The sequence below is a fragment of the Bos mutus genome, chromosome 5 (genome assembly GCF_027580195.1).
Source record: "Bos mutus isolate GX-2022 chromosome 5, NWIPB_WYAK_1.1, whole genome shotgun sequence".
Taxonomy (NCBI): domain Eukaryota; kingdom Metazoa; phylum Chordata; class Mammalia; order Artiodactyla; family Bovidae; genus Bos; species Bos mutus.
In genome coordinates, this window is record NC_091621.1 from 106,307,502 (window position 1) to 106,330,360 (window position 22,859).

At 53.3% G+C, this 22,859-nt stretch overlaps 1 protein-coding gene across 5 annotated transcripts in view; it reads left to right on the forward strand.

Moving 5' to 3' along the window:
• Positions 1–22,859, forward strand: part of TTLL1 (TTL family tubulin polyglutamylase complex subunit L1) — a 35,197-nt gene that overhangs the window by 6,363 nt on the left and 5,975 nt on the right. For 4 of the 5 annotated variants that reach the window (XM_070371480.1, XM_070371481.1, XM_005910618.3 and 1 more), the window contains 7 exons: positions 2,549–2,665; positions 9,381–9,589; positions 10,989–11,169; positions 12,335–12,469; positions 13,753–13,861; positions 17,472–17,615; positions 20,734–20,820. In XM_070371480.1, the coding sequence (XP_070227581.1) occupies positions 2,553–2,665; positions 9,381–9,589; positions 10,989–11,169; positions 12,335–12,469; positions 13,753–13,861; positions 17,472–17,615; positions 20,734–20,820 (978 nt within the window). In that variant the 5' untranslated portion in view covers positions 2,549–2,552. The remainder of the gene's footprint in view (positions 1–2,548; positions 2,666–9,380; positions 9,590–10,988; positions 11,170–12,334; positions 12,470–13,752; positions 13,862–17,471; positions 17,616–20,733; positions 20,821–22,859) is intronic. The other variant, XM_070371483.1, reaches the window with a different exon arrangement.

Consider the following 22,859-nt stretch of genomic DNA (forward strand, 5'->3'; position numbering starts at 1 on the left):
CTGATAGTCCATGCGGTCCCGAAGAGCTGGACACAACTGAGTGACTTTCACCTTGTTTCTAAAAAATGTTAATCATCACCTGAGCCTTCAGGGAGTCATGGTAGCAACACCAAAGATCACAGATCACGTAGCAAACAGATAATAACGAGGGACTTCTTGGCAGTCCAGTGCTTAAGACTCTGTACTTCCAGTGCAGGGGGCGCAGGGAACTAAGATGCCACATGCTTCATGGTACGATCAAAATAAATAAGTAAAAGGTAATAATGAAGATGTTTGAAATATGATAAGAATACTGTGATACAGAGACAGAAAGTGAGCAGACGCTGTTGGAAAAATGGTGCTCATAGACTGGCCCCATGCAGGGTTGCCACAAACCTTTGGTTTGTATAAAAACACAAAATAAATCAGTGCCTGCAAATTGCCTGTAGTAGGAAAGCACACACACCCCCAAGTCAGCCTCGACACCACGAGGGGGGCTGGCCGGTGGGGTTTGCTCAGGCGTGGACTGAGCTGCCAGCAGGTGGGGGACTCACAGAGCTTCTGGCGTCACCCCGAGGCAGTGGCTGCTGACCTCACGCGGACCATGACTGATGGGTTAGCAGCCTCACATGGCAGTTACGTGACACTTAGCGTTTGCAGAGAGTGGTTCCGTTTACCCCTCACTTTGACCTTGTGGGCACTGGCGTTGTCCTGAGGAAGCCGCGTTCACAGAGGGAAGGGGTGATGGGCTGTGGAAGAAGCAGCGAAGTTACAGTAGGGTCACCCTGAGCTTCACTCAAGCCACCATCGCGTCCTTTGGTCCTTTCTTACACCGGCTCTTAAGAGCCGTGGCTTCCTCACCCGTGAACAGGGTGACAATCGTGATTCCTTACGTGCCAGGCGCCCTTCTCAGTGCTTGATGCGTGTTCACTCGTTTACTTCTTACTCTCACCTGTGACACGGGTCAGTACTATTGTTACCCCGTTTCGCAGATGAGGAAACGTTCAGAGGTCGGGTGACTTGCCCAGCGTCACATAGCAAGTGCGTGGTGGAGCTGGGCCTCGAGCTCCACAGGCTGGGCTTACCCACAGCCGTGCCTTGCTGGGCACCCTGCGGAGGGTGTGGCTGCCTTGTGTAGAAGCGCCCCGAGCTGCACCTGGCAGACTCTCTCAGAGCCTGCCTTCCCGTTTCCTCTCCCAGGCAGCGCATACCCAAGTCCCCAGCTCCACATCCCATGCTTTTTTCTGCCTGGTGACGTTGCTCCAAACGTGAAGCCATGACAAGGGGGATGTGCCTCCTTCATAAAAGGCCCTCGACGTTCATAGGGCCCCAGGGCTTCAAGCCTGGGCTGGGAAAGCCCTTCCCCTCCTGTCCTCAGGAGTGTAACGAGGCAGCCTTGGTCTGGGGGAAGCTGGGGGGAGCCTGGAACCCTGGGCTGCTTGAGCAGCTCGCAAACCACAAATCCAGAGGAGGAACTAAGTGCAGAAAGGTCCTGTAACTTGCTCAGAGTCCCACGGTGGCACTGCCAGGCCTGGGACCACGGTCACTCGTTCTCCCTAAAGTGATGGTCTGCCGCGTGCCAGGCACACGCCAGACCCTGGGCACAAAGCGGGGACAGAAAAGAGGCGACTCCTGCCCCCCCAGGCAGGGACAGAACTGCAGGTGCTGAGGGGCCGGGCAGCTGGTCTGGAGAGTCAGAGAGGCTCTGCGGGAACTGACACTCACTTCTGCCTGCAGACGAGTGGGCAGTAGCTTAACTGGGCAGAAGGGAGGCCGGAGTGCTGCAGGCAGAGCACGTGCCAAGGTCCTGATAGACGGGAGTCCCGTGTGGCCAGAACAGTGGGTGAGCGAGACGGTGGCACATGACGCACCTGGAAAAGCAGGAGAGGAACAGGGCGCTGCACATTTTAGGGGCAGTGGGAGTCACGTTGGTTGTCAAACAGGAGCGATGTGGTCAGACAGACGCTGAGATCACCCACTGTGAAGGGCGCACTGGTGTAGGGCAGGGAGGCAGCAGGGGAAATATAGGCAGGACTTGAGGGGCCAGGTGAGGGGTGGTGCACGGATTAGAGCAGGTGCTCTCATCTCTGCCCATCAGAGTCAGCTCCAGGGTCCCCTGCCCAGGATACCCTCCCACACGCCGACCCAGCTCCCATGGCCCAGGCACGTCCCCTTGTGGCGCTTGTCACAGCTGCCGTTCAACGTGTGTAGGCTTTATTTCCTGCTTGAGCAGACTCTCAGGCTCAGCACAGCTGGTATTTGGGACTGGGCGGTTTGTTGTGCGGGCGTGAGTAGGCATCCTGTACGTCAGGGGTGTCAAGCAGCATCTCTGCTCATGAGGTGTCAGAGCCTCCCCTGAACCCTGGTCGGTCCTGATGAGCGAGATGCCTTCAGATGTGGCAGGGTCCCCCAGGGGCGTGTTGGGGGGACCTCGCCCAGGCTGAGAGCCTCTGTGGGGGAGATGGAGCTCGGGGCGGGGTGGTCTGTTCACGGTGCGCAGAGGACTCCTTCGGGTGAGCGGGAGGTGAGGCGTCGACGTTCATGGCTCTCATGAGGCGCTGTCTTCCAGGATTATGGCAGGAAAAGTGAAGTGGGTCACTGACATCGAGAAGTCGGTGCTGATAAATAACTTTGAGAAGAGAGGATGGGTCCAAGTGACAGAAAACGAGGACTGGAATTTCTACTGGTGAGTATGGAAGGTGGGCTTCTCTTGCCGTCCGAGCCCGTTCACGAGTGTGATGGCGGCGTGTCCGGGGGGCAGTGTCCGCGAAGGCCCCCCCCCCATGCCATGTGCCGCCCCCGCTGCACGTGCTCTCATCCCGGGCCCTCTGTGCACATGAGCGGGCGGCCCTGGGGTGGTGCACGTGCTCGAGTGACATGGCTGTCAAGAGGCCTGGGGGCGTCTCAGCCCCGTGAGTGTGGTTGCACAGTGTGCGTCTGGGTGAGAAACAGGAGCCCCCACCCCGGGGCCAGTGCTGCTCACAGTGGCGCCCTGTTGCCTGGACCTTGGGGTTCCCTCGGGGAAGGCGTCCTGTGGGGTGGCGTGGGCGGTGGGGCGGGCTGTGGGGGGTGGGGAGGACTGTGGGAGGGCTCCCTGCTCCCTTTCACTCCGTCATTAGGTCAGCAGGGTGCTGGCTGGACTGACTGAGAAACCCCGGAAAGGCCAGTTAGGCTGGAAAGGTCGCATTTCGGCACTCAGTCCCAGGTGGTGCCTGGCCCAGCCGGGAGCCCTGGAGTCTTCCTGGACTCCTCTCTCCGCCTCGCCTCCACCCTCTTCCTCTGGGTGAGCTCCCCTGTCCTGCTTGGTCCAGGCCTGGGCTGCTCCCTCCCTCGGGACAGCATCCACACACCTGGCGGGTTAGCCACCAGAAGGCTTCCCCAAGCCGCAGCGGCTCCTGGGTGCAGAGCGTGGGAGTGAGGCTTTGGGGGGATGGGGGGTCGGTGGGGGAGCACGTCAGGGCCTGCAGGGGCCTTTCCACCCTGACTCTCCCCTGCCGCCACCCAGGACTCACTCCCCCTGCGGCTGCCCTGAGAGATGGTCCTCGGCCTCTCTCAGCCCCTTCCCTTCCCCCTCTGCTCCCCCGCCAGTGCAGCAGGCTGCACGTTTTCCCCACTGACCCCCTGAGAACACTGTCTTTCTTTTGCACTTTTGTACACGCTGTGCTTTCTGCCTCTCCTCAGCCCACCCTCCAGACACAGCGCGCCCGGGGGTTAGACGTCCAGACCCTGGGGCCCGAGCCGCGTGTGGCTTCAGCCCTGGAGCCTCCACCCCACTGTTCGCGGAGGCCTTGACCTGTCTTCCCAGGTTCGGTTGTTTGAGGTTTCAGGGAGCACGGAGTGTGAGGCGGTGCTGGCGCGGGGCAGGAGCCCCACCAGCACCTCCCTCACGCGCCAGCGCGTGTGCCCTGGAAGCCAGCTCTGCCCCGCGGGCCCTCCTGGGCTGCTCTCCTCAGGTGGCAGCAAACGCTGAGTCTGTGATTCCCCACCTGTCCCCTCTGTTGGTGTCCCTGCGAAGCCTGGAAAATTGAGGACCTGGCCTGGCTTCTCTCAGCCTCCCCGGAGCCTGGCCGGGCCCCAGGCACAGCGGGCAACCCCCAGCCCCCAGCTCCGGCAGTGGACAGAGGGAGGACATGAGCTGTGCTCCCGACAACACTGAAGTCACCTGCTCTTTAAACCTGATTTGCCCCTGCAGAAGCGGGGCCGGCAGGCAGGGAGGGCATTTGTGAAGTGGGTCAGCATCTGCATATACTTCACCTCTCAGAGGTAAAGTGACGTCATTTATCCAGAACCCTGCTTCACGGGAGCTCTGAACGGAAGGCTGAGCACGACAGCATTTAGTACTCGCTGTCTCGTGTCCCGCTGCCTGGGGCCGTGGACCCAGCAGGACTCAGCGTGTGCTTTCGGCTTCTCATGCCGGGGTGGGGGGCGAGTGGGAGTTCAGTGCTGCCGTCTTCACGCTGAGAAGGGTTTTGGATCGTTTTTTTTTTTTTTTGTTAACTTTTTTTTGTGTGTCAGAGCATAGCCCATTAACACTGTTGTGACAGTTTCAGGCGAACAGCGAACGGACTCAGCCATACACGTACGTGTATCCGTTCTCCCCCAAACTCTCCTCCCATCCAGGCTGAGGATGACATAGCACTGAGCAGAGTGGAGCTCTCCTGAGCCAAAGAGTGAGAGGAGGGAAGGGCTGACCAGTTTGATAGGAGGGGGATATTTGGAGATGTTGAGAGCTCATGCTTTAAGCACTGAGCGTCCCAGTCAGGTCTTGGAAATCGGTTAGGGAAAATTACTGAAAACAGCTAAATATTAACTGGTTGGGGAAAGGTAAATACAGTAACCAAGCAGATTAAGGCGCAGCCGTTAAAATACTGTGATGATCGTAAAGCAGTTTGGGAAACTGAACAACAATAAATGAGAAGAAAAACATATTATGAAATTGTATTTGTATCCTGACAACACCTGTGCAAAAACACCTTACACGTGGGCAGCAAGTAGACGGAGTGTGAAACAGGTAAACAGTGACCGTGCTGGAGGGAGTATAGGGTTACCCATTGCCAGACAGCGAGTAACAAGCACCAGAAAACCTAGGGGCCTGGGGCCTTCCCTGGCGGTCCAGTGGCTAAGGCTCTGCACTCCCAGTGCAAGGGGCCCAGGTTCAATCCCTGGTCAGGGAACTAGATCCCACATGCCTCAACTAACTGTCCCAAACGCCGCAACGAATGTTGGAAGATCACATGTGTCACAGCTAAGACCCAGGGCAGCCAAATAAATAAATATTAAAAAACAAAACTTAGGGGCTCGAAACAACCACTTCTTGTTAACATGAGTTTGTCGGTTTGGTGGAGCAGTTCTCTTGGTCTGGCCTGCTTCACTGACCCTACCTGGGCTCATGCAGCGTCTGCTGTCACCTGGCGGGTCATCCAGGACCTGGCTGGTCTAGAACGCCCTTGGCCAGGACAACAGGGGCTCCTCTCCACAAAGCTCTCACAACCCTCCAGCCAGCTAGTCGGGGGCCCAAGAGAGAGGTGGCAGCTCTCAAGGCCGTTAAGGGCCCGTCTCAGAAATGGCACGCCATCACTTCTGCTGTTCTTTTTGGCCAAAGAACTGCATTGAAGTGAAGTGAAAGTCGCTCAGTCGTGTCTGATTCCTTGCGACCCCGTGGACTGTACAGTCCATGGAATTCTCCAGGCCAGAATACTGGAGTGGCTAGACGTTCCCTTCTCCAGGGGATCTTCCCAATGCAGGGGTTGAACCCAGGTCTCCCACATTGCAAGCAAATTCTTTACCAGCTGAGCCACAAGGGAAGCCCAAGAATACTGGAGTGTGTAGCCTATCCCTTCTAACTCCCTATACCATCTGAGCTATCAGGGAAGCCCAAAGAACTGCATTGGGTTGGCTCAAATTCAAGGGGAAAGTTATTTTACCTCCAGAAGGGACTTGCTACAAAGTGACACAGGATATGGAACAAGGAGGGTGGAGCATTGGGACCCTTTAACAGTCAGGCTACAGGGTAGGTGAATGTTTCCCTTGCTCCTTGCAGAAGTGCCTGTCGCTGGGCCTCAGGAAGACTTGTACAAGGTGAGCTCAGAATAGCTTGTCTTATGGGAAAGCAGAGACATGGTCGAGGACTACTAGAGTCACGTTAATAAGACTCAGAAGGCAACTTAGAGAGTTCCTTCTGCCCAAAATTAGGAGAACTAGAGCTGCAGTAAGAATAACTGAAACAGATCGAAATTCATGATGCGTGTTTGAATCTATGAGTTCATAAACATGCCCCCAAAAGAACTGAAACCAAACACCATCCCTGCTGCTCAGTCATATCCAACTCTTTGCAACCCTATGGACTGTAGCCCACCAGGCTCCTATGTCCATGGGATTTTCCAGGCAAGAATACTGGCGTGGGTTGCCATTTCCTTCTCCAGGGGATCTTCCCGACCCAGGGATCAAACCTGTGTCTCTCGCATCTCCTGCAGTGGCAGGCAGATTCTTTACCACCCGCATAATTTGTGACACATTTGAAATGGCCACAGTGGGGAGCTCCCTGGTTGCCTAGTGGTTAGGGCTCGGCATTTTTCACTGCTGTGGCCCAGGTCCAGTCTCTGGCCGGGGAACTGAGATCTCATAAGATGTGCTGTGTAGCCTCGCCCCCCTCTACAAATAGCTGTGTTTTTGATACTACTTCCCTCTGGAGGTGAGAGAAGGGTCTTGTCCCCTTCTCCTGACCTTGGGTGGGCTCTGTGATTGCTTTGACCAGTGGGACATGGCTAGTGTGTTCTTTTTCGGGGCCCAGACCTTAAGCAGCCAGCAGCTTCTACTTCCTGTGTGGAAAGCCCCAGCCGGAGCCACAAGCTGTCAGATGAGAAGCCTGCCCGTCCCAGGACTGTCGTGTGGGAGAACCCACCCCCACAAGGTGCCAGCTGTGGACAAAGCCTGCTCGGGCCCCCAGACCAGCTGTCTGAATCCGCCTGAGTGACCTCAGTGCCACGTGGTTCAGAGCGCTCAGCCGCACCCTGCCCAAATTCTTGACCCCACAGAACCTAGAGATAACATACCATGGTGGTTATCTTAGGTAGCGAACGTTGGGTCGTTGGGTTGTTTGTTCTGCAGTGATAGGGGCCCAGCACAGCTCGTCACACATCCTTGGGTCGGGGCGGGGGAGGGCGAGGAGCCAGCTCACCATTTGGAAAACTGATGCAGAAAAAAGTCACTCAGTCTTCCCTGGAGAAACCCTTCACGGGCTGTCTGAATTGTCCATGAAGGAAAATTTCTCCTCATAGAAACATTCCTGGCAATAAATGAAGGAGGAATGAGAAAGGAGAATTTTCACCATTTTGTAACCCCTCACGAAATAAGGATCTATGTCTGTGCAGGACAGAAGCCGCTGACCACAGGGCAAGAGGGCACTTGCGTGTGGCTGATGCAAACAAAGGTGTCTGTGCCCGAGTGTGGTGTACGCTCCCGGTTCTAGCACGGAGAAACGAATGTAAAATCCCTCACCGCTAATTTCTATGTTGATTATATGTTGAGATGATAAGATGTTGGACTGTTGTTTGTCGTTCAGTCGTTGAGTTGTGTCCGACTCTTTGCAGCCCCGCGGACTGCAGCATGGCAGGCTTCCCTGTTCTTCACGGTCTCCCAGAGTTTGCCCCAGCTCGTGTCCGTTGAGTCGGTGATGCCATCCAACCATCTCATCGTCTATCGCCCCCTTCTCCTCCTCCTGCCCTCAAACTTTCCCAGCATCAGGGTCTTTTCCAATGAGTCAGATTAAAATTCTTGGCTCTTGAACTTCTGGTTTAATGTGCCCACTAGAAAGCTCACCATATGACTCAGCTACGTGGGTCACATTGTAATTCTCTTGGGTGGAGCTGCTGACATCCTGAGGGGAAAGGCTCCAGGCTGGATGTGCCGGCCCGTGGGAGCACGCACTGCCCAGGACACAGCTCCGCGTCCGCCTGGTCGGACCCCCAGTTTATAAGAAGTGCAGGGCCCGGGGGAGCATGGTAAACAAAGGAAGCTGTGAGACCCCTGCAGAACAGGCACCCAGTGTCTTCAACACATAAATTGCCTAGAAAAAAAAATTTAAGGAAGGTGGGAGAGAAAGTATAGATTTAAAGACATGTGAGAGAGAGCAACTAGTGAGAAGACCTGGCTTCTTATTTGCAAAAGCTGTGAAAAGTATTTATCGGACTACTGGGGATTGAACGCTGAGTAACATTTGACGGTATTCAGGAATTACGGCTGCTTTTTTTTTTCCCTCTCGTGGTAACAGTGTAAAATAGGATATCATATAACATAAAAAGGAGTTCTTGGGGGTCCAGTGGCTAAGACTCCATGCTCCCAATGCAGGGGGTATCCCTGGTCACTTTTAGGTTCGAAGTATTCATTAACAAAAGAAACAGTATACACAAACAGTTTCAATATTTAATAGAGGATTACTTGGCTTAATTTCAATGTACAGTCATTAAAGGAAGAAAAATAGGGACAGCAGAGGAAAGTAACAGCATGCGCACCTCCAAATCGGGCCGACCCACAGCAGGCTTGACCGGCACCGGCACCGGCACGTTCCTTAGTATCTGGAGTCTCAGCTGGGAAAAGGTCCCGGATGGTCTGCCCACCCCACGGGTGAGGCTTCACGCTGCAGTTTGGGGGGTGCTGTTATCAGTGGTTTGCGTAAACTTCAGAAATGCAGCTCTGGTTTTACTTTCACTTTCACAATCCTGTGTGTCTCAAACCTTGTGAGATACAGGATTTTCCTGACCTGAGAGGGCTGGCCAGGCCTCCAGGGGCTCAACAGAAAATCCAGGGTCCTCTCCCTCTCTTATCCAAAGTGCCGCTTGACTTGCTGGTAGCAGTTGGTGTGCTTGGCAACAGGCGTGTAATCCAGGCAGGGTGAGGAGTCAGAGGTCAGAGGCCTGCTCTCGGCTTCTGAAGCCTGAACAAGACTGCTTCCATTTTGCCTTCCCTGACAACCGCGAGGGAAGTCCCTGGGGCTTTGGTTTTAAGGGGTCCCTGTCCTTCCTGACTTGGAGTGCAGATATTGAGTCAGTGAATTTCTTGACTTCATACTCAGAAAGGGTCTCTCTCATGTAATATCGATAATCAATGTTATCATTAACCGAGAAACGTTTATTGAGCATCTACTCTGTGCCAGAGAGTGCAGCCAGTCAGGGCACAGACTCAGAACAGCCCTCGCCCAGACTGTTCAGGTATAGTCACAGACACACATCCTGCTGCCGTAGGCTGGACCCCTCTGGGCTCAGGTGCGGGCTGGGGACAGCTAAGCTCTGAGGAACATGCTTCCTTGTCGGAAGGAAGCCGACAAGGGCCTTAATGAGTCCTCCTTCCACGTGGACACACCCTGAGCTTTCGTCCCGCACGTCCCTTCTTGGCTTCTCTTTCAGGATGAGCGTGCAGACCATCCGCAATGTTTTTAGTGTCGAAACTGGCTACCGGCTCTCGGATGATCAAATAGTCAACCATTTCCCAAACCACTATGAGCTGACGCGGAAGGACCTGATGGTGAAAAACATCAAGAGATACAGGAAGGAGCTGGAGAAGGAAGGGAGCCCGCTGGCAGAGAAGGACGAAAGCGGGAAGTACCTCTACCTGGGTTCGTGTCCTTTCCACCGGCTTCACCTTTTAAATAAATAGCCGTGGTGTTTTTTCCCCCATCAGCACATGGCATGGGGGTGGCAGCTGTTGGCTCTGCGGGATGAGTGTGTCTGTGCAAGTTGTGAGCACCTGTTTCTTTCCTAGTGTTTACAGGATACGGAGGAGCAGGGCAGGGGGCGGGGAGGGCTTCAGCTTTGGAATCTTGAGTTTGTGTCAGTGCCTTGGAAATGTGCTCAGGAGGGCAGGGGCCCCTCCGTGGGCTGCAGACTGCCGGGAGGGGTGAATCCTGTGTCTGGGAGGGCCCGGAGAGAGTGGTGTGTCCATTCAGCACCCTGTGAGAAAAGCTGGCCTGGCGGAAAGTTTCAGAATCCCTTTGCACACTTGGGGAAAACGATGTGTGACTTCTCTGGGCCTCAGTGTCCTTATCTGATAAATGGGAATAATAACAATGCCGAGCTCAGAGGTTGCTGTGGGGATTAAATGGTACAGATTTAAAAAGTAACTGGCATGCAGCCAAAAGAGAACTCGTTACAGGCAGACCTTGGAGAGACGGTGGGTTCAGTTCAAGAACACCGCAATAAAGCAAATACCACAGTGGGAATTCGCTGGCGGTCCAGTGGTTACGACTCCATGCTTCCACTGCCAGGGGCCTGGGTTTAATCCCGGGTCAGGGAACTAAAATCCCACAAGCCGTGTGGTGCCACCAAAAATAAATAAAAAGAACAAAACTATAAAAAATAAATGAAGCGAATATTGCTGTAAAGCAAGTCACATGATTGTTTTGGTTTTGCACTGCATGTAAAAGTTATCATTACACTAAACTCTAGTCTTTCGAGTGTGCAATAGCATTATGTCTCAAAAAACCAATGCACATACCTTCATTTAAAGATACTTTATTACCTAGAAATGCTAACCATCATCTGAACCTTCAGTGAGTTGTCATTTTTTTTTTTGCAGTAGTATTGGCTTGGCCAGAAATTTCCCTTGGGTTTTTCCGTAAGTCTCAGCCCACCCAGTAACATCAAGATTACTTATCATAGTTCATCAAACATAGTAACAAACATCATAATGAAAAAGTTGGAACTAGTGTGAGAATTACCAAAAGGTAACACAGAAACACAAGGTGAGCCAATGTTGTTGGAAAAATAGCGCCAGCAGACTTGCTACATGCCGGGTTGCCACAAACCTTCATTTTGTGAAAAAACACATTATCTGTGAAGCGCAGTAGAGCAAGCCGTACGTGTCTCACGTGGATTGAACGGCAGAAGTCCTTGCTCCATCAGATGCTGGGCAGGGGCGCAGGGTACGGCACAGGCCCTGGAAAGGCAGGCGCGGTGTCTTCCCGTCCGTGGCCGCTGTTGGGCTGACTCACTCACTGTCCCCTCTCCCGTCCTCAGACTTTGTTCCTGTCACCTACATGCTGCCTGCCGACTACAACCTGTTTGTGGAGGAGTTCCGGAAAAGCCCCTCGAGTACCTGGATTATGAAACCCTGTGGCAAAGCCCAGGGAAAGGGCATCTTCCTGATCAACAAGCTCTCGCAGATCAAAAAGTGGTCCCGGGACAGCAAAACATCTTCGTAAGTGGACGGGCGTCCCGTGCGCTTTGCAGCAGCTGTCTCATGTCATTAGGCTTTTGGCCATGGGCTGGTGGGCTGGGGGGGAATGGCTGGGGGGGCTTGCTTGCTTTCCCAGGTGTGCAGCAATTGTGCATGTGAACACCTGGAGGCAGGGCAAGGCCCTGTGGCCACAGCAGCATCACCAGGCATAGAATCTCACCCGGAGAGAGGTGTGTAAAGCAGGGTAAGGGCACTGGAGCAGGGAGCCTTGCCAGCTGCTCTTTGTTCTGAAAGTTGGGGGGAGACCCATCCAGTCCTGGTGCTTCTGAGCTGGCAAAGCACGTGCTTAACCTCTGGGTGCCTGGGCTTGCACCCCTGTCTGACACTCACCGCCTGAGTCAGTTTTGTTGTATAGACTCTCGGGTTTTTCATCCGAGTAAACTGGGGACACAGTGGCACCAGCCTCACGGGGGCGAGTTGGAGATGGACCCGAGCACTGGGTGATGTGTGCAGCCAGGGTGAGAGAAGACCTGGGCACAGTCAGGTCGGCCTCCTCCCTGGGTTGGGGGCTCCTTGGAGCAGAGGACCCCAGGAGATTTAGGCTGAGCCTCACTCCTTGCCTCTGTGAGGTTCTTCACTGCTGGGGAATGCCTGGACCGTGGGTGCCGTCCTTTAGGGGTGGGCGATGTCAGGATTTCCCAGGAATGGCAGGGACGCCGCCTCGTGTCCTGCGTTGAAGTCTGACTGCATAGTGCCAGCCCCCGGGGGTTCCTCCATGGATACTGCTCCCACCCCCCAGCCCCTGTTTTCTCCCCACAAACCAGCCTCTCACTTGATGAGAGGCAGCAAGCTTGTCACCAGCCAACTAAGGGTCTCTGGTCTTTTAAAATAAGGCAGGTTTATAATGTTGTGTTAATTTCTGCTGTTCAGCAACGTGACTCAGTTATATATATCCTTTCTCATATTCTTTTCCATGATGGTTTATCACAGGCTATAGACTACAGTCCCCGTGTGCTATAGTGGCACCTTGTTTATCCATTCTGTATATAATATTAATGCCGCTGCCGATGCCAAGCTCGCCATCCATCCCTCCCTGACCCCCCTCCCGCTTGGCACCCTCAGGTCTGTTCCCTGTTAAAGCCCTCTGGTGTTTGCATCTAAGCTCAGCCTTCTCTGCCGCACCCAGGTTTGTGACTCAGTCCACCAAGGAAGCCTACGTGATCTCTCTGTACATTAACAACCCGTTACTAATCGGCGGCAGGAAGTTCGACCTGCGCCTGTACGTTCTGGTGTCTACGTACCGCCCGCTGCGCTGCTACATGTAAGAGCTGAGGGGTTGTTTCCCTCCTTAAAACTGTGCTTTGGGAATTCCCTGGCAGTCCCCTGCTTAGGACTCAGTGCTTCCACTGCAGGGGACCCGGGTTCGATCCCTGGTCAGGGATTAAGATCCTGCAAGCCACGAGGTGCGGCCAAAAAAAAAAGACCGATTTGACACGACACCTCCTGCTCCTCAGGACCCTGGCAAGGGTTGTTAGGTTGGTCGTTGGTCAAGTTCCCCGAACTTGCAGTGCCTGGCACATGGTCCATGTTGAGTAAGACGGTGCCTTTGACAGTGATGTGAATCCTCAAAATAAGAAGCCACTCTCTGCAACCTTGCAAACATACTCGAGAAGGAAACCAGACACAGAAAGCCACGTGTTGTACAATTCCGTCTCTACACCATGCCCAGAATAGACAGAACTGTAGGAACAGAAAGTAGCTTGGCGTTTGCCCAGCCCTGGGATTGGGAAGTGACTGCTGAGGGTCACAGGGCTTCCTTCTGGAGTGACGCAGTGACACGCCTTTTGGAGTGTAGTGGTGATTGTTGCACAACTCTGAATGTCCCCAAAACCGTTGAGTTGTACACTTTAAGTGGATAAGTTTTATGGCGTATAAATTATATCTTAATAAACTCCTTATATAAAAAGAACCATAAAAATTTTACAAGGCAACTCTTCTAAAAGGTCAAAACGAAAAGCAACTTTTTTTTTTTTTTTTTTTTTTTTTGCAATTTTTTTGGTCTTTATTTATATGTTTATTTATTTTAAACTTTTTATTTTTATGGGAGCATAGCCGATTAATAATGCTGTAATGGTTTCCGGTAAACAGTGAAGGGACTCATCCATACATATACATGTATCCATTCTCCCCAAACGCCCCTCCCATCCAGGCTGCCATGTAACATTTGATCAGAGTCCCCTGTGCTATACCGTAGGTTCCTTATTGATTATCCATTTTAAATATAGCAACATGTACATGTCCATCTGAAACCCCCTAACTATTCCTTCCCCCATCCTTCCCCCGACCCCTGACAACCATAAGTTGCTTCTCTTGAGTCTGCGAGTCTCTTTATGTCTTGTAAGTAAGTTCATTTGTATCATTTCTTTTCAGATTCCACATATAAGGGATGTCATACAGTATTTCTCCTTCTCTGTCTGACTTAACTTCACTCAGTATGACCATCTCTAGGTACATCCATGTTGGCAGCTCTTTTAAGACGAAAAAGCGTGATATTTTGTTTACGCTTGTCCTCAGAGCATTGAGTTAATCCAAATTCCCGCCTAGGTATAAACTTGGATTTTGCCGCTTCTGCACCGTGAAGTACACCCCGAGCACCAGCGAGCTGGACAACATGTTTGTCCATCTCACCAATGTCGCCATCCAGAAACACGGGGTAAGTACTTCTTTTCAACTAAGCTTAAGGAAGTGGACTGATTTCATGGGTTTCTTTGTTTTTTCTCTTTGCAGGACAGGGTGGGTGGGTAGAAGAGTTGGAGTCAAGATGCCCTGGCACTGATGAGGGGGAGCCCCGGGTATCCAGTTTGGTTGCCCAAGCCGAGTGCCAGCCTGTGTCAGGGTGGGGGACTTGGAGAAAGAAAATCCCTTGTCCAAGCCCTGTCTTTCTAGTTCTGTGACCTTGGGGGTAAGTTAACTGAGTGTCAGAGCCCCAGTCTCTCCAGCTATGAAAGGAGGTAATATTATTACTGTCTTTCTAGTTCTGTGACCTTGGGGGCAAGTTAACTGAGTGTCAGAGCCCCAGTCTCTCCAGTTGTAAAAGGAGATAATATTATCACCTTATGGCTGTTGGGAGGATTATAGGAGAGGATTCATGCATGGTCATTCACTCACTGAGCACCTCCCTGGGTTAGCCCCATGCTAAGGGCTACAGTGATGGGCAGTATTCCCAGGCGGCTCAAGGGTAAAGATTCCACCTGCCAATGCAGAAGATGCAAAACAGGTGGGTTTGATCCCTGGGCCCAGAAGATCCCCTGGAGAAGGAAATGGCAACTCACTCCAGTATTCTTGCCTGGGAAATCCCATGAACAGTGGAGCCTGGTGGGCTCCAGTCCATGGGGTTACAGGAGTCAGACACAATTTAGTGACTAAACCACAACCACCACCATCACCTCAACAAAATCCTAAACCTATAGTTTGCCCACAGAGCTCCAGGTCTTACACAACCACCAGCTGGCCTTGTCTTTATACGTTTCCCTGCTGGCTCAAGCGGTAAAGAATTCGCCTGCAAGGCAGGAGATGTGGATCAAATCCTGTGGGTCAGGAAGATTCCCTGGAGGAGAAAATGGCAGCCCACTCCCGTATTCTTGCCTGGAGAATCCCATGGACAGAAGAGCCCTGTAGGCTACAGTCCACGGGGTCAAAAAGAGTTGGACGCGACTGAGCACACACTCACACAAGGGATCAAATTCCCCTGATCTCTGCTCTCATGGAGCCCAGAGCCTGCGGGGGAGATAGCTGTCCAGTAGTCGTGTGGAGGAATGTGTCACAAACGGTTTGCGTGCTCTGAAGGTAGAGACTCAGAGCTGGAGGAGCTTGGAATGAAGGATCCTGGGGGCCAGCTGGCCAGAGGCTGCTGTGCAGAAGCAGGCTTGAGCAGACACCTGAAGTCTGAGCCAGGGGTTCCCCAGGTGGACGTGCAGAAAGAACATTCTAGCAGAGGGCACAGTCCGTGTGGAAGGAGCATTGCAGAAGCTGAAAGTGGTCAAGGCGGCTGGAGCCCCGAGTGAGGGTGCTGGTGAGAGAGGGCCCTGGAGTGGCCAGTGAAGGCTGGGACACGGGGCGCTATACCCAGGCTCTGACCCAGTCCTGGCAAACAAGTCCCAAAGGTCTCATTTCTCTATGAAAGACCCTCTTCTACTTGTATCTTGCTTGAATGGAAGCCTGAATACCCTGGTCTTTTTCTGTAATTGGAGCAGAAAGAGGGTAAATATTGATCGAAAACAAGCTTTTCTGAGTAACCGTACTGAAGAATTTGGTCAGACCCGCTTGGGCTCAATCCGATGTCCATCACTCACCTGCTGTGTGACCTGGGCAAGTCACCCAGCCTCGCTCTCAAACAGCAGCCCTGGTTTTTACCTTGCTGGTCGTGAAATGATGTGACCACGGCCACCTGTCCCTGAGGGTGGCAAGTGGCTTCCATGTGAGGCCGACCCCACGTCACTTGCCCATCAGGTTTTTCCAAGAGCAGCATCGTTACAAGGTTCACAGAGGAGGTGGGGTGACATGGCCGAGATGTCATACTCACAAGAAGGGGAAAGTGACCTTTCAAGTGACACAGCACAGAACTTACGAGCATCTGGGGGACAGCTAAGCAACGACAGACCCTTCATAGCCAAGTAGCACGTTCCCTGAGGTCTGGGCGGAGCTGGGGAATGACAGTGACTGACCTCTTGTCCGTTTTATGTCCTAGGACAGTGCACAGTGGCTGACCTACAAAGACGCCTCGACCTGGGGGTGCCAGACTGAAATTGGGAGGGTGGTCTCATCTGATGAGCCTTCTCAGGACATCAGTCACTAGGTCACTATTTCCGTCAATAAGGAACAGAAATGATTCTTTTTCTTTTGGCTCCACCACCTGGCATGTGGGATCTTAGTTCCCGACCAGGGGTCGAACCTGCATCCCTTTCAGTGGAAGCACACAGTCTTAACCACTGGACTGCCAGGGAGGTCCCCAGAAACCATTCGTTTAAAATGGCAGAAGAAGAGAGTGGAGGCAGTACAGTCAGTCTGGCGTCTCTCCACGTCCAGACGCAGCAGTACTTGCCACATTGATCCTAATTGTCAATGCTTTGCTTTTTAACGTAAAAAAGTGCTTACTCCAAGAAACCTCGGTTTCAGCCTTGTGTGGCTCTAGTTTAGCACTGCAGAGAGAACTGATGTTACATGGAACACAGAAAGGCTGCGAATGAGGCAGTGTGTCTACGTGTCCACCGGGGGCCCCTGGGTGCAGAGTGCCACCCTGCACTCCGTACCAGGGTGGCAAGACAGTCCCTGCTCTCGGGAGGCTCAGAATCCAGCCAGAGGGGCCGACTGCAAAGGACTGCCTGTAACTGAAGGTCAGGAGACCTCGGAGCTGCCCTGGGAGTGCCCGCCAGGAGGCTAGATTCATCCTGACTGCTGGAGGGTTTCCCATGGTGGAAGATGAGCAAGAGAAGGAGATCAGAGACCAGGGCCAGGTCCTGAAATGCACAGTTTTGCAAGTTGATAGGAAAACAGTGCTGTGAGATCATTCTGATAAGATAACGTTCCTACAGGCCCCCAAACAGATGTGTACTCGTGTTGTATATATCTGTGCATATGTCAGTGTTTTGCATAAAGTGCAAAACAGGCCTCTAGAATTTTTTTTTAAGTAAGCACATTTTTCTCGATGGTACAAAGAATCTGTGCCTGGAAAAGGAAAGGTACTTCTGGACAGTTGGCCTAGTTTTTCCTATGATTTCTCTTAGGGATGTTGTTGTTAGTCATGTCTGACTCTTTTCAACCCTATGGACTGTATAGCCCACCAAGCTCCTCTGTCCGGGGGATTTCCCAGGCAAGAATACTGGACTGTGTAGCCATTTCCTTCTCCAGGGGATCTTCCCAAGGACCAAATCCGTGTCTCCTGCCTTGGCAGGTGGACTCTTTACCCCTGAGCCACCAGGGAAGCCCGATGTGTAATCTAGAGGTGATTTAAAGGACACGGAGATGGGAGGATGTATGTAGGTTATGTGCAAATGCTGTGCTGTTTCGTGTAAGGGATTTAGGCATCCAGGGATTTTGGATTCTGAGTGAGCCCTGGAACCTGTCCCCTGCGGATACCCAGGGATGACTGTGTTTTAAGAACATGCATCCCAGATCCCCAAGGGGCACAGCCCATGTGCCTTGTCCCTATGTGCCCGCCCCCCACAGGGGAGGGCCCCAGGAAATGCTCAAGGGTGAGAACAAGCGCTGGGTTCCCCTGGGTGCCTTGCCTGCCCCGCACCCCACCCCCTCATTTCCGTGACCAGGAGGACTACAACCACATCCACGGGGGCAAGTGGACCGTGAACAACCTGCGGCTGTACCTGGAGAGCACCCGAGGCAAGGAGGTGACCAGCAAGCTGTTCGACGAGATCCACTGGATCATCGTGCAGTCCCTGAAGGCCGTGGCGGTGAGCCCTGCGGGGGGCTGCGGGGGTGGGCGGGAGCCCTAGGAGCAGAGAGAGCGAGGAGACAGCGCAAACCCGGGAATGGTTTGGGATTGGGGGGTACTTGTGGCTCTTTCGCTAAAAACACCGGTCTTTATGGCCTTACCTCCTGCAGCCACGGCCTTGGGACCTCCCCAGACGGGCCAGGTCCCCTTGACGTCCATCACCCCTGGCTCTTCTGTTCCCCCTGAGTGGACAGTGAGCCTTTGTCACAAGCTGAAGCTTTGGAGATAGACTTTTCAGCAGCCTCCTTGTTTTTAGGCCTCCTGCTCTGCTGTTTCATAGACATTTAGGGCGGGTGAGAGTCCCCTCTTCTTTTCACTCATGTCTCCTATCTGTTGGCTGGTTTGGAGTTTTTGTGTTTTGTTTTACTGTCCTAAAGCAGGTGCGCATCTGTTTTCCAAGGAAAAGTAAAGAATACACCTTGCAGCACCAGCGCAGGCTGCTCATTCTAGTGCAGAAGCTGGTGGGCAGGCGAGTACGCGCCCACACACTGGGGGTTGAGGGGCCGCGGACAGAGCTTCACTCCCCGGGCTCGGAAACGTGGGGAGATGAGCTCTTGGAGGAGGTGTGATATGGGCTTGGCAGCGAGGTGGATATGTGTGAAAATACATATGTGCAATCTTCTCAGTGGAAGAGTAAGGTCTTCCCCCGCCCCCGTTCTGTTCTTTTTTTTTTTTGGCCAGGGCACAGGACCCGTGAGATCTTAGTTCTCCAACCAGGGACTGAACCCAGGCCCACAGCAGTGAAAGCACGGAGTCCTTACTACTGGACCGCCAGGGAATCCCCTCTCTCATTTTTTTTTTTTTAAGCAAAATGTATCTGTTTGGCTGGGCTGGGTGTTAGCGGCCTCAGGCAAGATCTTTTAGTTGCGGCACATGGGCTCTCGTTCCCTGACCGGGGATCGATCCCGGGCTGCCTGCATTGGGAGGACTGCTGGACCACCAGGGAGGACCCCCGACTCCCATTTTATCTCGGAAAATGACAGTTTATACTGTTTGCCCATGTGTGGAAAGCTTTGTTGAAACAGCCTGGTAAAGAAAATTATGGATGGAAAATGGTGCTTCTGGTGGACACCTTGGCTTTCCCGTGTCTTGAATCGAGCTCTTCCTGTTTCACCAAGCGCTCCAGAGCCCTGCCAGCTCCTCCTGTCTGCGTCTCGGGCTCACAGGGGGGACTCGACAGGGGAGAAAAAGAACGGGGGCGAGGGAAGACCTTACTCTCCCACTGTTGGAGAAAGACATCTCAGGGGCCGTGCTCCACGTCTCTTACCCCTCGGAAGCCATGTCTTGAACTTCGACACTTGGGTGGGGGTCACAGTGGGGATGTGTGTGGAGTCCTGGACTCAGATTTCAAGCCAGGCTGTAACACAGGTGATGCGGGCGCCTTAGTGCCTGGTTAACCAGCTTCCTCCACCTCCTTCCTGGCTGGCTTCAGTCCCCCTGGCTGGCAGAGCTCTGAGAAATCGTTGGCTGTCTCATCAAGAACGCCTGTGCCCTGGCCCCAGGTGGTCAGCCGGCTCCCCTGGCACAGGGATCCTCAGGTGCCTGAGGGTCTCCTCCTGCACTTTGGGCTCCAGAGCTGAAAAGCTGTGGCATTTCCAAGGCTCTGAGGATCTGGGGAGCAGGGATTCATTTATTCCATTTTCATTCATTTAGGATGTCTCCTTGTTTTTACCAAGTGTGTTGCCTTCCGGGAATTTAGGGGAGAGATAGGGACACGGGCGGCTGCAGTACCTTGTGAGAAGGGCATGGTGCGGGGGCAAGGACCACGCAGGGGGACCCAGACCCAGGACACAGGACATGGGACATGATGGAGAAGCTGGAAGCCACAGCTTGGGGGCAGGATGCTCAGAGGGCCAGAGACAGCGGGTCTGGGAGATGACAGAGGGTTGTGACTTCCTATTCTGCAGAGGCTTTTTGTGACTGTGGTGTGGGCAGTATCCGGGTCAGGACACCAGAATTCAGTGGAAAGGCAGTGGTTCCACTAGATTTCCATGTGATGAAACAGCCCGCCCCCCAGCCTGGTTCTCCTCCAAGTGGGGCTGCACTGGGCTTCGTTTCCTGTTCTGAATCGAGCGTACTAAGTAGAGTCCAGGCACCCACTGCCACATAAGAAGCCCTCAGGGTCCTCACGGTCGTGTCTGTGTTTCTCCCTCGCTGTGCGGTGCAGAGACAACCCCGGGGAGCACCACTGTTTGCTGGCCTTCTCCCACAGGGTCTCATTCAGGCAGCATGGAGTCTGTGTTGTAAGCAAGCAGCTGGTGGGCTTTTTATACACTTGGAGAATAGTTTATGAAGTGAAATTAAAAACTGAGAAGAGGATCCAAAAATGTTAAGTAAACGGATTTGACTTTAGTCACAGAGAACAGAGGTTCATAAGCTGCATCCCAAGGGGTCTGTGAAGGGACTGGCAGCCTGGTGGGCCCTGTGCGTGTGTGCGTGCATGTCTGTGTGTATATGTGTGTGTGTGTGTGTCTGTGTGTGCATGCATGTGTGCGTGTGTATGTCTGTGTGTGTCTGTGTCTCTGTATGTGTGCGTGTGGGTATATGTGTGTGTTTGCATGCACGTGTGTATGTGTGTGCATGTGTGCATCTGTGTGTGTCTGTGTGTATGTGTACATGTGAGTATAGTGTGTGTGCGTGTATGTGTGTGTCCATGCATGTGTGTATATGTGTGTGTGTGTCTGTGTGTGTGTGCATGTGCATGTGTCTGCATGCATGTATGTGTGTGTGTGTGTGCGAGTGTGTGTGTGTCTGTGTGTGTGCGTGTGTGTGTGTGTCAGGACAGTCTTGTGCTGGTGGAGACCTTCATTGCTGGTTGTTGAGCCTCTGATGAATGAGACATAGTGGTTGCTTCCCGAATGCCCTATCTGAGGTTGAGGGGAATGTCCACCCTGGAGCCCCACGGGAGGAGCAGGGAGAGGGAGCGAGGCAGAGAAGAGGGAGGCAGAGAGCCGCTGGTCTCAGCCGCTGGTCCCACGTGCAGGGCCCTGCTGCCGTGACATGCCACGTGTCCACAATGTCAGGGGTCTCAGCCGGGCCCCCCGACGCTGGCTCTAACCACGGTCCTCTCCCCGCAGCCCGTGATGAACAACGACAAGCACTGCTTCGAGTGCTACGGCTACGACATCATCATCGATGACAAGCTGAAGCCCTGGCTGATCGAGGTACCCGTGTCCCACGACCTTGCGCCTGGTCACCTCACGCCTCCCTGCGCTCCTGCCTGGCCCCAAATATGAGGCCCCAGGCCAGGATGGGTGGAGACGAGGGCAGAAGGATAAGGACAGATGCTCAGGACTGAGGGTTTCCTGATGGCTGGGAAATGTGCACACTGCCGTCAACCACCTCCTGCAAGCCCAGCCCACAGTGCCAGAGCCTGTGGTTCCACTTCCATTTTGGGGTTTGTTTGTTTTTTTCGACCATACTGTGCAGCTTGCAGGGATCTTCGTTCCTGACCAGGGGTCGAACCTGTGGAAGCTCGGAGTCCTAACCACTGGGCCACCAGGGAATTCCCCAGAAGTACTTTATTTTTTTTTTAATTTTTGTCCCCCTTCCAGATGGGTCCTTCCGGGTGAGTCCAGCTCTGGAGGCCCCAAACATCCTCTTGGGGGACACTATTCCCGTTCAGGAAGGGCGCTCACAGCCCCGGAAGTCCTGGGAGGCAACGGTGTTCTGTCCAGAGATAAGGAACACCATACTCTGGGGACAAAGGCATAGTTTGGAAGTGGACTTATCTGCCCATCTGAAGGCGCAGACAGGATGTAGTGATGGCTGTTCTAGAAAGAGGGGGGGTGTGTGTGCCCTTTTCCTGATGACAGCGGTGGTAGGGGAGGGGCTGGCATGTCCATCAAGACCCAGACACAGAGCCCACCTTGCTGGGTGGTCCTGCTTTGCTCTGCTGCCAGGGAGAGGGGCATGGGGCCGGGCGGGCAGTGAGAGGGCAGGCGTCCGCTCTGCCCACTCATCTCCTTGTGTGAGCCTTGTGTGACCCACCAGGTGGGTGCAGCTCATGCCCTTTAGCTCAGGCTGTTTCCAGCCAAAGCCGAGTCTCCAGAGCAAGTCATCGTGAGTGGTCCGTGCAGGGAAAGTGAGGACCTCCCGAGAAGCTGCCAGGAGAGCCAGGTTATAAGAGAAAGTGGTATGTGTGTTGTGTGTGTGTGTGTGTGTGTAGACATATGTACATGTAGAGAGATAGCGGGGCTTCCCAGGTGGCGCTAGTGGTAAAGATCTTGCCTGCCAGTGCAGGAGATGTAAGAGGGGCGGGTTTGATCCCTGGTTTGGGAAGATCCCCTGGAGGAGGGCATGGCTACCCACTCCAGTATTCTTGCCTGGAGAATCCCACAGACAGAGGAGCCTGGCGGGCTACAATCCACGGGATCACAAAGAGTCGGACTGAAGCAACTTTAACACACCTGCAGAAAAATAGTTAAGTCAGTCTTATCTACAGACATAAAATAATTTATATTTTCTTTTCCTCCATCTTCATTTCAGTCGCTCAGTCGTGTCTGACTCTTTGTGACCCCATGGACTGCAGCATGCCAGGCTTCCCTGTCCATCACCAACTCCCAGAGCTTGCTCAAACTCATTTCCGTCTACATGAAGTTTCTCCATTTTATGTAACTTCAATGGAAGTCAATTTTTCCTTGATGAACTAGAATCTCAACGTGAAGGTTATTGCTAAGATAATATAACAGATCTGAACTGTAGCCTGTTTGTAATGAGAATCGCAGGATGGCCTGATAAAGCACAGTGGTAATTTCCAGGGTACCCGAGGTCTGTACCTCCCCTGCCACTGTACACATCAGCTGCCTCGCTGGCAGCACAGACACATGGTCTAACCATTCGGGGGAGGAACCTGAACGACTTTCAGATTTGCTGCCTCTTCCCTCCCAGGCCTGAGAAAGCAGCCCGCCAAGGTCGTTACAGCTGTATGCAAAGTAAGAGTCAATAGGCGCTGACCGAGGGCCCGTGGGACTCTCCGCAGAGTGAATGTCTGTGCTTGGTGACTTTGCTTACCTTCCCAGAGGCCTCTGGAACTAACTTTCCACTTGCTGGACAGGCTTCTTCTCTGCTCAGAATGTTGCTTTGCTGGTCAGGCAGCGCATGGGTGCACTTCCTTTTACTTCAGCCTGCGATGCTGCTTGGTCAGGGTCACTGGGTCACTGATTCCAGCAAAGCTCTGGGCAGCTCTCCATGCTGAGGGTGG